This window comes from Taudactylus pleione, unplaced genomic scaffold (genome assembly GCF_031769625.1).
Source record: "Taudactylus pleione unplaced genomic scaffold, aTauple2 ptg000086l, whole genome shotgun sequence".
Lineage (NCBI taxonomy): Eukaryota > Metazoa > Chordata > Amphibia > Anura > Myobatrachidae > Taudactylus > Taudactylus pleione.
The window spans coordinates 1,730,556-1,743,858 of NW_028284488.1; the positions used below are offsets into that span (position 1 = coordinate 1,730,556).

At 47.4% G+C, this 13,303-nt stretch overlaps 1 protein-coding gene across 1 annotated transcript in view; it reads right to left on the reverse strand.

Moving 5' to 3' along the window:
• Positions 1-221: 221 nt before the first annotated feature.
• Positions 222-13,303, reverse strand: part of IRF5 (interferon regulatory factor 5) — an 82,031-nt gene continuing 68,949 nt past the window's right edge. The window contains exons 8-9 of the mRNA XM_088468864.1: positions 2,450-2,568; positions 222-1,587 (exon numbers count right to left, since the gene is read on the reverse strand). Coding sequence (XP_088324990.1) covers positions 1,339-1,587; positions 2,450-2,568 — 368 coding nt within the window. The 3' untranslated portion in view covers positions 222-1,338. The remainder of the gene's footprint in view (positions 1,588-2,449; positions 2,569-13,303) is intronic.

Consider the following 13,303-nt stretch of genomic DNA (forward strand, 5'->3'; position numbering starts at 1 on the left):
TTAATGTGTTTCCATTCTACAATGATGGGTCCACATTAATAACTGTTACAACTGCTAATGCACATAAGGTACAAAGCTCTATATATTCAAGTAGTATTTATTCCGATTTCATTAATTCATTTTGAATGTATACAAAAAGGTCTGTGGTACTGGAATACCCCCCCAAAAAGAAACAGTTTAGGTCTATGTTTAAAAGGTCCAAATTTAGTTTTGTTTTTTTTATTTATATAATAACAGTTTATTTTAAGGAAAAGTATGCATAGCAGATGTTTATTTTCCTTACATAACTTTTAGGTCTTTATACTCAATAGGGCTTCATGTAGATATACGCAGATTTGCTTTATGGGTTCCATACAGGACAAAACCTGGGAACATTGGTGCAATATAAAGGTAATTCTATGGGTTTACCTTGTGTGCTAGTCATATTAACAGCAATGAAATGTGTGGCATGGACAGGGATGTGAGAAAATTCATGTTAGTAGAGACTACTAGCTCTAACAGAAGTTCACGAATGTGACAAGAAGGCATTATCTGCTTATTTGGGCAGCATTATGGTTTATGGAAGACATTTTATTTTACTGCAGCAGAATGAACACATAAGTGTACACTAATAAAAAAGCAAGTTTAGGTTTGTACTTAGCATTTAAAAATATAAATTCAATTTCTAAACATAACTAAAGATGAAACAAATTCCTAGGAAATGGCCGCTGAGCCGAAATACAGAAGTGAAAATAGAAACAGTAGCCCAAAGCAAGTAATCGCTTCCTCTCCTATGTTACACTCACAACTCTAGAACTTGGTTTAGAATTAGTGCAGCATAACAAATGCTGCTCAGAATAAAGAAATGTAATGGTACGAGTGACCGTAGCACAGGGTTATATGAATCTAAAGAACACGCAAAAAAAAAAAAATACAATTCTAAATATTCCAGAAACCATTCCATTCTACATGAATAGATCATGCCAGGAGACTATTTAAATTATAGTTGTTAGCTGTGCCAACAAGGATAATCTACTATTAAGTCCACATAAAACATGATGTGTAAGAATTATATTCCTGAGATGTGCTGCAGCAGAAGCAAGCCTGAATATTTCAGCTCTCGCTTCCAAAAAAAGAAAGTCCATCAATGCTGTATTTAAAATCAAATAAAACTACTTAATGTCCAAAGTCAACTTGTGCACATACACAGATGACTGCTGACTTTCTACAGCATAATAAGTGAATTTCACCAAAAATAGTTTGTGGTTCAGTGGAAATATACTCCATTGTTACGCCAAAAATTATACATTATGAGCCATTATCTGTGCATGCATCAAAGTCCAAATCAGCATACTAAGGTTACTGCATGCTTCCTGTATGCATGGGCCATGGTCCAGAGCCTAGGTCATCCGCAGGATTGGGTCCTCCCCTCTCTGGGCCCATTACTTGAGCCTGTTGGCTTTGCCACAGTTGATGAAGTTCCTTAAACTGTTCTACCATCTTGTCCTTTAAGTCCGGATGTGAGATCTGGAGTTTTATACTGTCGGCTGACCAGGAGGATTCTCCTGTGAAGATTTCTGATAGCAAGCGAGCAGCCACAGGAATGACCTAGAATTTCAACAATTGAAAGAATAAAGACATTGCTTAGAAACCAATAACACGTGGTAGATAATAATGAAATATGTATAAAAATGTGCTTCAATGACGGGTGCAGCTAGAGCAATTCAATAGAGGTCACAAAACTCTATCCAAACAGAACAGAATAAATACAATAAAGTTCCAGTGCTCCCTACTAGACCAATAGTCCCAAAATTCAGAAAAATAAATTTATTTCAATCTTCATGGATTTTCCCACATCTAGAGTGATTCTTCTCTTATTCCCCACAATGGTGTCCAATGGAACGTAATTCAGGGGTACATAAAAAGAGAGAAATATATGCCAGATATAGTGAAGTACCGCTTTAATTTCACAACATATACAATAAAAATATCCACCAGCACTGAGGGTATAGGTTGCTCCTTTTTAACACATATGTTTGCTGGTGTACATATACACCTCCATATCTGGTACGCTGCCTATACCCTCAGTGCTGGTGGATATTTTTATTGTATATGTTGTGAAATTAAAGCGGTACTTCACTATATCTGGCATATATTTCTCTCTTTTTATGTACCCCTGAATTACGTTCCATTGGACACCATTGTGGGGAATAAGAAGAATCACTCTAGATGTGGGAAAATCCATGAAGATTGAAATCAATTTATTTTTCTGAATTTTGGGACTATTGGTCTAGTAGGGAGCACTGGAACATTATTGTATTAATTCGCCAACACGGGATAGATGCCTATATGGCAAAAAAAGACAAACATGATAAAATAAAAAAGTACAATTGCTTAGTTCTGACAATGGCAAGGCAGATGAAAGAAGCAGGTTTTCATTTCAGGAGATATCTTACAATATGATCAGTACCTGTACAGTGATGAGTTTTTTCTCTCTTGGTTTTTTGTCTGGCCATTCTTCCCCAAAGCAGAAGAATATCTCATATGGAGGCAGCATGTTTGTCTGTCCTTTCTGGCAGGCAATGAGCTCTAAGGAAAAAAAATAAATAAATTAATAAATTCTATACACTATTTAAGATGCAATACAGTATTATTACTTACAGAGGCGTCACCAGGTCTGGTGACACCCAGTGCGCGCCCTGCCAAAGGGGCGTGGTTTTGCGGGGGATTCCGATAACATCACTCGGGGGGCAGCCTCCTCTTCTATGACAGGACCCAGGGGCTGCACTCGGCTCCTGTCACTGCAGAGGAGTTGGCATTTTGGTGTCACCCCCTCCAAGAATGACACCCGGGTGCGTCCCGCACCCCCCCCCCCTAATGACACCATTACTTACTTATATAATGCACACATATTCCACAGCGCTTTACAGATAATATTTAGCCATTTGCATCAGTCCGGGCCCCAGTTTACAATCTATATTCCCAACCACTTACACACACGATAATTTTTTTTGTTGGGAGCCAATCAAGCTATCACTACATTTTTGGATTATGGGAAGAAACTGCAATACCCAGGGGAAACACATGCAAGCACTGGAAGAATATACAAACTCCACACAGTTAGAGCCATAGTGGGAATCAAACCCATGATTACAGTGCTGTGGTGAGGCAATAATGCTAACCTTTACGGGAGGCAAATCGGGAAGCCGACTGCCTAAATACCGGCAGCCGGCTTCCCGACTGTCTTATCCCGGCAAGGGTGAAATGCCGGGCGTCTAGATCTAGACGCCCGCATTTCCCTGACGCCGGGAGACCGGCGCCCGGCATCACGATCGTAGTGATGCCAGGCGCCGCGAGCGGACAGCCGTGCGGGGGGGGGAAGGTTAGGTTTAGGGCTCCCGGGGGGGACTTAGGGTTAGGCACCCCCTCGGGAGGGTGAGGGTTAGGCTAGGCGGAGGGACACCCGGAGGGTTAGGCACCCCCGGAGGGGACTTAGGGTTAGCCACCCCCCCAGGGGACTTAGGTTTAGGCAGCGGGGAAGGGGGTGGTTAGGGTTAGGCACTTGGGGGGGAACTTAGGGTTAGGCACCCCTAAGGAGGGTTAGGGTGGTTAGGTTAGTGGATACTTACCTATCCACGATCGGGATTTCCAACGCTGTCGGGCATCCGCTGCGTCGTACTCTGCTCCTGTCGGGCTGCCGCTGACGGGAATCGAACATGCGGCCGGTGGTATTTCATACCAATTCCACCTTTACACCATCGGTGCTCCGCATAAATGGCCAACAAGACCATTATGAACCATTTTGAGGCAAGAACCCAAATATGTTGCTTAAGAGAGTAAAGGTTGGTTCTAATTATGATGAAAGGCTATATACTGTCTCATCTATTATTTCTATCCACTCGAGAGTTCATGGAGAGGAGAAGCAGGTAGGTAGCTATTGTAGGGGGCGAGGCAGGGCCCGTGATGCCTAAACCTAACACTCCCCCTCGGCTAAATCCTAACCAGTCCCGCTATACTTACATTCGGCATCCTGGCTGTCGGTATTCCGGCGTCGGGATGTCACCTCCTGTCGGTATTCCGACGCCGGTCTTCTAGCCGTGTAGTGGCATTCCGGCACCGGGATTTCTTCAGCCGGGATGCCGCACATCGGTATTATAACTACATCCCCCCACAAGAGTAGGCATATCTCCCACATCCCGCCCACTTTCTAGTGGGCAGGATGGGGAAATTTTACAGTGAATTTTCTGGTCTGCGAGTAGGGGCGCGCTAGATCAGAATTTCCCAAACTCTGCCCATAGGCATCTTTATAATGGATGCACACAGGCCCCTGCCCACACTGCACACCTATAGTTAATAATACTTACCTTTCCGCATATTCCGGAAGCCATTTTCCCGGTGACCTGCGCATGCGCAGAAAAGAATCTACCACAGTCAGTGCGCAGACAGAGAGGTGAGGGACCAAACAGAGACAGCACAAAGGCCCCCCTCCTCTCTTAAAACGCCCCTGACTCTGCCACTACAGTCCAGACAGAGCCGTTACTAGACGTTTTGGTGCCCTATGGTAGAAAATGAGAGTTATGGTAAGAACTTACCTTTGTTAACTCTCTTTCTTCGAAGTCCATAGGTCCACAGGAAGACCTTGGGGATAGAACTGAATCCGGGCACCACGCAGTTAAAAGCTTTCAGCTCCCAGGATGCACTGGTCAACTCTCGCTATAACCTGCCCCAGAGCCAGAGGCACCTCAGTTGGTAATAAGCCAAAGGCCGGAGGAGGAAAAGAGAGAAGGTAGACTGGTACACTCAAGAATCACACTCTCACGGAGATGGAGACGGGAAACCGGTGAGCAGCAAGATAGCCCATCTGAAGCCAGGTGTATCAGGGCAGGTGCCCTGTGGACCCTTTGGACTTCGAAGAAAGAGTGAACAAAGGTAAGTTCTTACCATAACTCTTATTTTCTTCTTCAAAGTCCATAGGCTCTACAGGGAGACCTTGGGGATGTCCCAAAGCAGTCCTTTTAAGGGTGGGGACGCTCCTGCACTGAGAGGAGAATCTGGCGCCCAAAGGAAGCATCCTGAGAGGCGAACGTATCAAAAGCATAGAACCTTACAAAGGTCTGGATAGAAGACCACGTGGCCACCTTATAATGCTGAACAGCCGAGGTGCCATGGCGAGCTGCCCATGGGGGACCCACAGACCGAGTAGAATGAGCATTAACAGAAGCAGGAACAGGCAGGCCAGCCTGCGCGTAAGCCTCTGAGATAGTCATACGAAGCCATCTGTTTGTTTAGTGGCTGGCCATCCCTTCTTGTGGAAGCCACAGAGCACAAATAAGGAGTCCAATTTCCGGATGGAACTGGTACGGTCCACATAAATTTTGAGGGCGCGGACCACATCCAAAGGAGGCCTCACCTGCCGAGCGGTCTGGTGATTGAAAGGCCAGCACTATAATTTCCGCATTAATGTGGAAACTAGAAAGAACTTTAGGAAGGAACTCACGTTGAGTACAAAGCACAGCCCTGTCTTGGTGAAATATTAGGAAGGAGGAGCAACAGGAGAGCGCACAGAATTCTGACACTCTCCTGGAAGATGCAATCGCCAGAAGAGAGTCTTAGCTGTTAACCACTTAAGTTCTATCGAATCTAGTGGTTCAGAGAACCCTGGAGGGCCCGAAGAACTACTGCTGAATCCCAAGGAGCCACTGGGGGGACATATGAGGAAGGTTGTTGATATCCGGAAGAGGAGCAATTCTACGTTGGAACCATACTGACAGTTCAGAGATATGCACTTTCAGCGAGGCCATTCGGAGTCCGAGGTCCAATCCAGCTTGAAGGAAGGCCAGGACTCTGGAAATCCGAAACACCTGAGGGTCGTAATTCAGCGGACGACACCACTGGAAATATGTATGCCACACACTGTGGTAGATCCTAACAGAAGCTAGCTTGCACGTTCTAAACATCGTGTTGATGACAGAGCTAGAGAATCCTTTGGACCTTAGGAGGGATGTCTCAAGAGCCATGCCGTCAAAGACAGACAATTCAGGTCCGGGTAAAGGCAAGGACCCTGAGACAATAGGTCCGGACGTTGAGGCAGCAGGAACGGAGTGTCGATGGAGAGACTCCGAAGATTTGTACCAATGACGTCTAGGCCAAGCTGGAGCTATCAGCAGGACAGTGCTTCCATCTTCTTTGAACTTCCGGAAAACTCGAGGTAGAAGGGAGACTGGAAGAAACAGGTACGCGAACTGGAAGGTTCACTTCACTGACAGAGCGTCCACCAAGGTTGCCTCTGCATTTCTTGTTCTGGACCCGTACACTGGTAATTTGTGATTGTGTCGGGAGGCCATGAGGTCCACCTTTGGAATGCCCCATTTGTCCACTAGGAGTTGAAACACCTCTTGGTGAAGAGACCATTCCCTTGGATGCATGTCGTGACGGCTGAGGAAGTCCGCTTCCCATTGAGAACTCCCGGAATGAACACTGCCGAAATGGCCGGGAGGTGACACTCTGCCCATGTCAGGATGCGTGACACTTCTGTCACTGCTGCCCAACTTCAAGTGTCTCCTTGATGGTTGATGTACTGTAAGCCACTGTAGTGGCATTGTCAGACTGAACCTGTTCTGGTTTTCCGTGAAGTATGTGTTTGGCCAGCTTGAGGGCCCTGTACACAGCCCGAAGTTCCAATATGTTGATTGGAAGGGTTGCTTCGACTGCTGTCCAACAACCCTGAAATGAGTGCGGACCGGTCATTGCGCCCCAGCCCTGAAGACTGGCGTCCGTTGTTAGGAGTACCCAGTTCGGGAACCATAAGGGGCGACCCTTGGTTAGATGAGATGTCAGTAGCCACCAAGACAGAGACAGACGCACCTCCGGAGAGAGCACTATTGTCTGAGCTTTGATCTGATGGGGTAATCCGTTCCATCTGGAGAGGATCAGCCCCTGCAGAGTGAAATTGGGCATATTCCACAATGTCGAAGGTGGACACCATGGTTCCCAGAACCTGCATCGCCGAGTGTATTGACACTCGGCAACAGTGGAGGCCTCTGCGTATTTGTAGTTGTTATGTGGAGATCTTGTTGAAGTCAGAAAGATTCTCTGCTGTTGAGAATCCTGTAGGGCCCCCAGATGAATCATCCTCTGCGATGGATTCAGGGAGGACTTTTTCCAATTGATTAACCAACCGTGCGCCTGTAGAAAGGCAATTGTCAGTTGTAGGTGGTGGCGAAGCACTTCTGGAGAACCCGCCACCAGGAGGAGGTCGTCCAGGTATGGTAGCAGCCGGATCCCCTGATTCCGCAGATGTGCCGCCATGATAGCCATAACTTTTGTAAACACCCTTGGGGCTGGGGGCAGGCCAAAGGGTAGCGCCCAGAACTGGAAGTGTTGTTCTAGTATAGCAAACCGGAGATAATGCTGGTGAGAAGGCGTTATAGGGACATGTAGGTATGCGTCCTGAATATCCAGTGTTACCATAAATCCCCAGGTTCCATAGCCAGTATGATGGAGCGTATGGTTTCCATCCTGAACCTGGCACCCTGAGGATTTTGTTCAGGGATTTGAGGTCGAGGATAGGCCGAAGAGACCCATTCTGCTTCTGCACCAGAAAGAGAGTAGAATAATAACCAGTCCCTTGCTGGGACAGTGGGACTGGCACAATTACCCCAGCTTGCAGCAAGGACTGTATGGCTTTCTGGATCTGTAAGGCCTTGCTCTTGTCCGAAGAAGGGCCTGTGCAGAAAAACTGGTGAGGAGGTCTTCGTAGGAATTGGAGGGCGTACCCGTGAGAAACCACTTCTCTTACCCAAGCATCCTTGGTGGTTTGACACCAGCACTGGGTGAACTGAAGTAGTCGGCCTCCCACTCTGGGATCCCCCAGAGGGAGGGCCGCCCCCTGTCAGGCTGAGGGTTTATCCTCTGGTTTGGAAGCAGGGCGTCTTGTGCTCCAGGCCTGTTTCTTTGGCTTGGCAGCCTTCTTTGTGGCTGACTGTCTAAGAAAGGACTGCCGTTTGGTTTTCCTTGAGGACGAAAGGAAGAAGTTCGAGCCTTTGAAGGAGCAGATGCTTAAGGCAGAAACGCTGTTTTCGATGCTGCCAATTTGTCAACAATCTTGTTCAGGTCTGGACCAAACAAGATCTCCTCATTGTATGGTAAGGCCTTTCTTAGAATCCGCCCTCCAAGAGCGCAGCCACTGGGAACTGCGAGCAGACACGGCCGCGACTCTGGAGGTCAGCAGACTGTCATCCAGTGCAGCCTCACCAATTTATGCAGCCACATCCCTAATGTGGCAAACCAATGACACCTGATTCTCACAAGCTTCTGTGGGAAAGGAGTCCTCAAGTGCATCAGCCCAGCTCTTTATAGCTTTAGCTACCCAGGAGATTGCAATGGACGGACGGGCAATAGCTCCTGAAAGGGAGTATATCGATGTCAGGCAAGTTTCCACCTTCATATCTGTAGGATCCTTTAAGGAAGAAATGGAAGGCATAGGAAGTGTAGCACTTTTTATTAAACGTGCAACATGAGAATGCACAGGGGGCGATCCCATATTTTACAATGAGCCTCAGGAAATGGATAACATGAGGCCAAACGCTTTTGAGGCTGATACCTCTTACCAGGCGATTGTCAGGCAGCAGCCATGTGTTCTACCAGCTGGTCTGATAGAGGGAATACTGCCGAAGTCACTTTTATCCGTTTAAACTGAGGGTGTTTGGATTGCGGGGCAGGCTCATCATCCGCTATTGCCAATATGGATCTGACCGCACGCACCAAGACAGGAATATTAATATTTGACCTAGAATCCGCCTCTTGCAGAGGGGAATCGGGGTTAGATGCATCTGCAATCTCCCCGTCGTCAGATGACATCTCAGACTCAGAGTTGTGTGGACTAGGATGAAAACACAGGTCTCTTCATGGGAAGTCGCCAGGCTCTGCACTGAAGTAGAGAAAAAATCTACCCATGGTGGGTGCATTGGTATTCCCTGTAAGAGAATGACAGACTGTTGTGATACAGGAGGAGTCTGCATAATCTGTGGTATACCCTAAAAGGGAATGATGGTTTGCTGAGGTAACCCCATATGGGGAAAAACAGCTGGTTCTGCCAGGGGGCCCGCAATGGAGGCTAAGACCTGAGAAAAGGCAGCCCAAGGGGGTTCTTGTACCGTTGCAGGGGGGGTTTGAGGTGCAGAGAGGAATATAACACCTCACACATAACCTTTCCCGAACCAAATCCTTAAACTTGCAGAACATAACCTGCAAGATAGCAGAATGGGCGCAGCATTGTGCTCGTTACCCTTGTACAATATGACACTGTGCAATCAATGCAAATTGGCACTACCATCAACTACACAGACTCGGTGTCTGGTACTCTATAGTGCTACATACACTATCCCAAGGGAGAGGTATGTAGGGGAACCGGACCACGCGATGTTGTGATAGAGCTGCGACTGCACCACTGAAGAAAATGGCCGCCGGAGATCTCAGAGGGGGCGTTGTCGGAGGAGGAAAGCAGCTCAGAGAAGCCAGACCTCAGAGGAAAGGCACCCTGAGCTGAGGGGAGGAGCCGCTAAAACGGGGAAGCTCTCCCCTGGCTGGTTGTTAACCCCCGGGATGCAGGTTCCCGCACTTAATGTCCCTGGTGGTCTAGTGGATCGCGGTGGCTAGAGCCTGCGTCCACACCCAGTGACCTCCGGTCTGTTCCCTGAGATCGGAGGTATAGACTGCCTTAACGCGCGGGTCACTACTAGCGCTGACCCCCGGAATGCCCGCCGAGATCCCCAGATCAGTACTGGCATCGCGGCTCCAGAGAGCTGACTGTGCGGCAGTGCAGACGTCCCACGGACAGTCTGCTGCTGCACGCTCTAGTAAAAGTCAAACTAACGAAATAAATCATAAAAACAACAAGCTTAAGGGCTGCCTAAGCAGCCCCTGCGTAATGGTGCCCCGACTCCGGCTGGGCACCAACGAAAACTGAGGTGCCTCTTGCTCGGGGGCGGGGTATAGGGAAAGTGTCCAGTGTATCCTGGGAGCTGAAAGCTTTTAACTGCATGGTGCCCGGATTCAGTTCCATCACCTACACCCCAAGGTCTCCCTGTGGAGCCCATGGACCCTGAAGAAGAAAGAGCTTTGTTGCCTCCTCCCCATTGTAAACAGGGACAGTGCATGCGGGCCAAAAAAGGGGCATGGTCTCATAAGGAAAGGGCGTGGCCACACTATAGTACACCCCAATTCACATGACGCTACACAGCAGTGCCCTTTATTCACATTACACTACATGGTATTGTCCCTTATACACGTTACGTTAAACAGTAGTAGTACCTCTTACACATTATCACACTGTATAAATTCCCCCCCCCTTACACATTACGCCAAACCGTACAAATTTCCCCCTTTACACATTATGCCACACAGTACAAGCCCTCCCATTACACATTATGCCACACAGTACAAGCCCCCCCATTACACATTATGCCACACAGTACAAATTCCCCCTTATACATTATGCCACACAGTACAAGCCCCCTCTTATACATTATGCCACACAGTACAAGCCCCCCATTACACATTATGCCACACAGTACAAGCCCCCCCATTACACATTATGCCACACAGTACAAATTCCCCCTTATACATTATGCCACACAGTACAAGCCCCCCCTTATACATTATGCCACACGGTACAAAATCATACACACATTATACCACACAGTACAAGTCCCCCCATTACACATTATGCCACACAGTACTAATTCCACCCCTTACACATTATGTCACACAGTACAAAGCCCCCCCTTACATAAAATGCCACAGTACAAAGCCCCCCCCCCTTACACATTATGCCCCACCCCCAGGTCTCTCTCCTAAATGCAGCACTTACCTGTACAGCTCCAGCTCCTCAGCGCATCACTGCGGGAGCTTTGGGAGCTGCAGTCTCTGTCTCAGTCCCCACCTGTGCTGCCTCTTCTGCAGGCTGCAGACCAATGCCAATGGAATGGCTTCTCGGCGCATGGCACTGTGGGACTGGAATGGGAGAGACATGATAACGTCTCTCCCAGTCCCTGAAGACACTACAGGAGATGGGAGAAGGGGTGGAGCACAGGGGGAGGCAGCTGCAGCGCTGTCCGCTGTAATGCGTGTTAGAGCAGTGAGCCAGGAAGAGAAGGAGCTGGGCACAACGCTGTTATACATTGCAGTGGGCGGCCGCGGTAGATGAGAGGCAAGCTATTGGGTGATCGCGATTGGAGACGGCCGGTTCTGCCCACAGGGCATGTGCGTTCTGTGCGGGCACACCGACCGCATCACCCTAGTTACGGCCCTGAGTCCAGGCTTTAAGGATGTCTGTGCTTGAGCACAGGTAACTTAATTAGCACCTCAGTCAATTTGATGTAACCATCTGGATGCGTGCTAAGCATGGATATCCTTAGAACCTGGACTGTAATGGTGGAGTTTGGGAACAGCTAGGCTAGATATGTACTTGTTGGGTAATGCCATCAGGAAGTTGGTGTTACTCACCGCAACCAAGCCCCGGAGTGCTTCACATTCCAGGGCTTGATGCATATGAGAAATGCGGTCAAACTCGCATTTCCGGGGACCACAGGTAATGCGTGAATTTCTTCTGTCTTTGTAAATGTTACATTCTATTCAAACAGGTTGATCTTTTTGTGTTATTGCACTTCAGTCAATTATGAACAGTAAAACCCATGGTGTCATGTCGGCATGTGGATAAAGAACAAAATAGAAAAACATTAATCTAAAAAGCACTTTTACACCTATATATACTCACAACAGACCCGAATCTCCAAAGACTTAAGGTAACCTACGGGCGAGAATTCAGATCTGTGGCGCTCACGACAACATGACAGCGCATAAGCATAATACATCGACAAAAAAGATCCCTACAGGAGGAGATATATCAAATCTTGGAGAGAGATAAAGTAACAACCAATCAGCTTCTGTAATTCTTCTGGGACAGCCTGTAACAAAGAGAATTATGGTAGACTTACCATTGATAACTCTTTTTCTTCATGGTCCATAGGGTCCACAGGGATACCATGGGGATAATGTGGTTGGAATGATCCAGGCACCATACAGTTAAAACTTTCAGCTCCCAGGATGCCTTTGGTTCTCCACATATACCCCGCTCCTGACCAGACATTCAGTTTTGTAAACTAGCCCACGGCAGGAAAAGGAAGAATAATCGTACACCAGAAACACTCTCATACAAGATCGAAAGAAAATTTACCAAATGCAACCAGGTGCGTCAGGGTGGGTGCCCTATGGACCTCGAAGAAAAAGAGTTATCAATGGTAAGTCTACCATAACTCTTATTTTCTTCTTCAGGTTCCATAGGGATCCACAGGGATACCATGGGGATGTCCTAAAACAGTTCCCCTAAGGGTGGGGACACTCCTAAGCAGAAAGGAGAATTTGTTGCCCAAAGGAAGCATCCTGATAGGCAAAAGTATAAAAGGCGTAGAACCTGAGAAAAGTGTGAACAGAAAACCAAGTGGCTGCTTTGCACAATTGCTCAACAGAGGCACCACTACTAAACACTTATGATGGCCCTACAGACCGAGTAGAATGTGCTGTCACCGTGTTTGGAACAGGGAGATCAGCCTGTGTGTATACCTGAGAGATAGTCATATGTAACCATCTAGCCAGAGTCTGTTTGTTAGCTGGCCATCCTTGCTTGTGAAAACCATATAACACAAAAAGAGTATCTGATTTTCTAAAAGAGTTTGGATGCTCCACATAGATACGCAGAGCACGAACTACAGTACATCCAGGGAGGCTTCACCTATCGAAAGGTCTGAAGACTGAAAAGCTGGAACCACAATCTCTTCATTCACATTAAAATGGGCCAGTACCTTAGGAAGGTAACCCTCCCTTGTGTGGAGAACAGCTCTATTCTGGTGAAAAATTAAAAAAATGGGGAGTGACAAGAGAGTGCTGCCAAATCAGAGACTCTGCTTGCAAAAGAGATAGCGAGGAGAAAAAGTGTATTCGCTGTCAACCATTTTGAATCTACAGAGTCCAGAGGTTCAAATGGGGGAGCTTGTAGCCCCTTGAGAACCAAAGCCAAATCCCACTGTGCTACCGGTGGGATAAAAGGAAGCTGAACTTGGAGAACTCCCTGAAAAAAAAGTTCCCTGAAAAAAAGTTCCCTGAAAGGTGCGATGACCTGTCACTGCCCCCCATGACATCTGTGGTGAGAAGCACCCAATTTGGAATCCAGAATAGGTGACCTTTGTCCAGATGATCCTTTTGTAGCCACCACGAGAGAGAGAAATGAACCTCCAGAGTGAGAAGGATCGTCTGGGACCTTATTAGA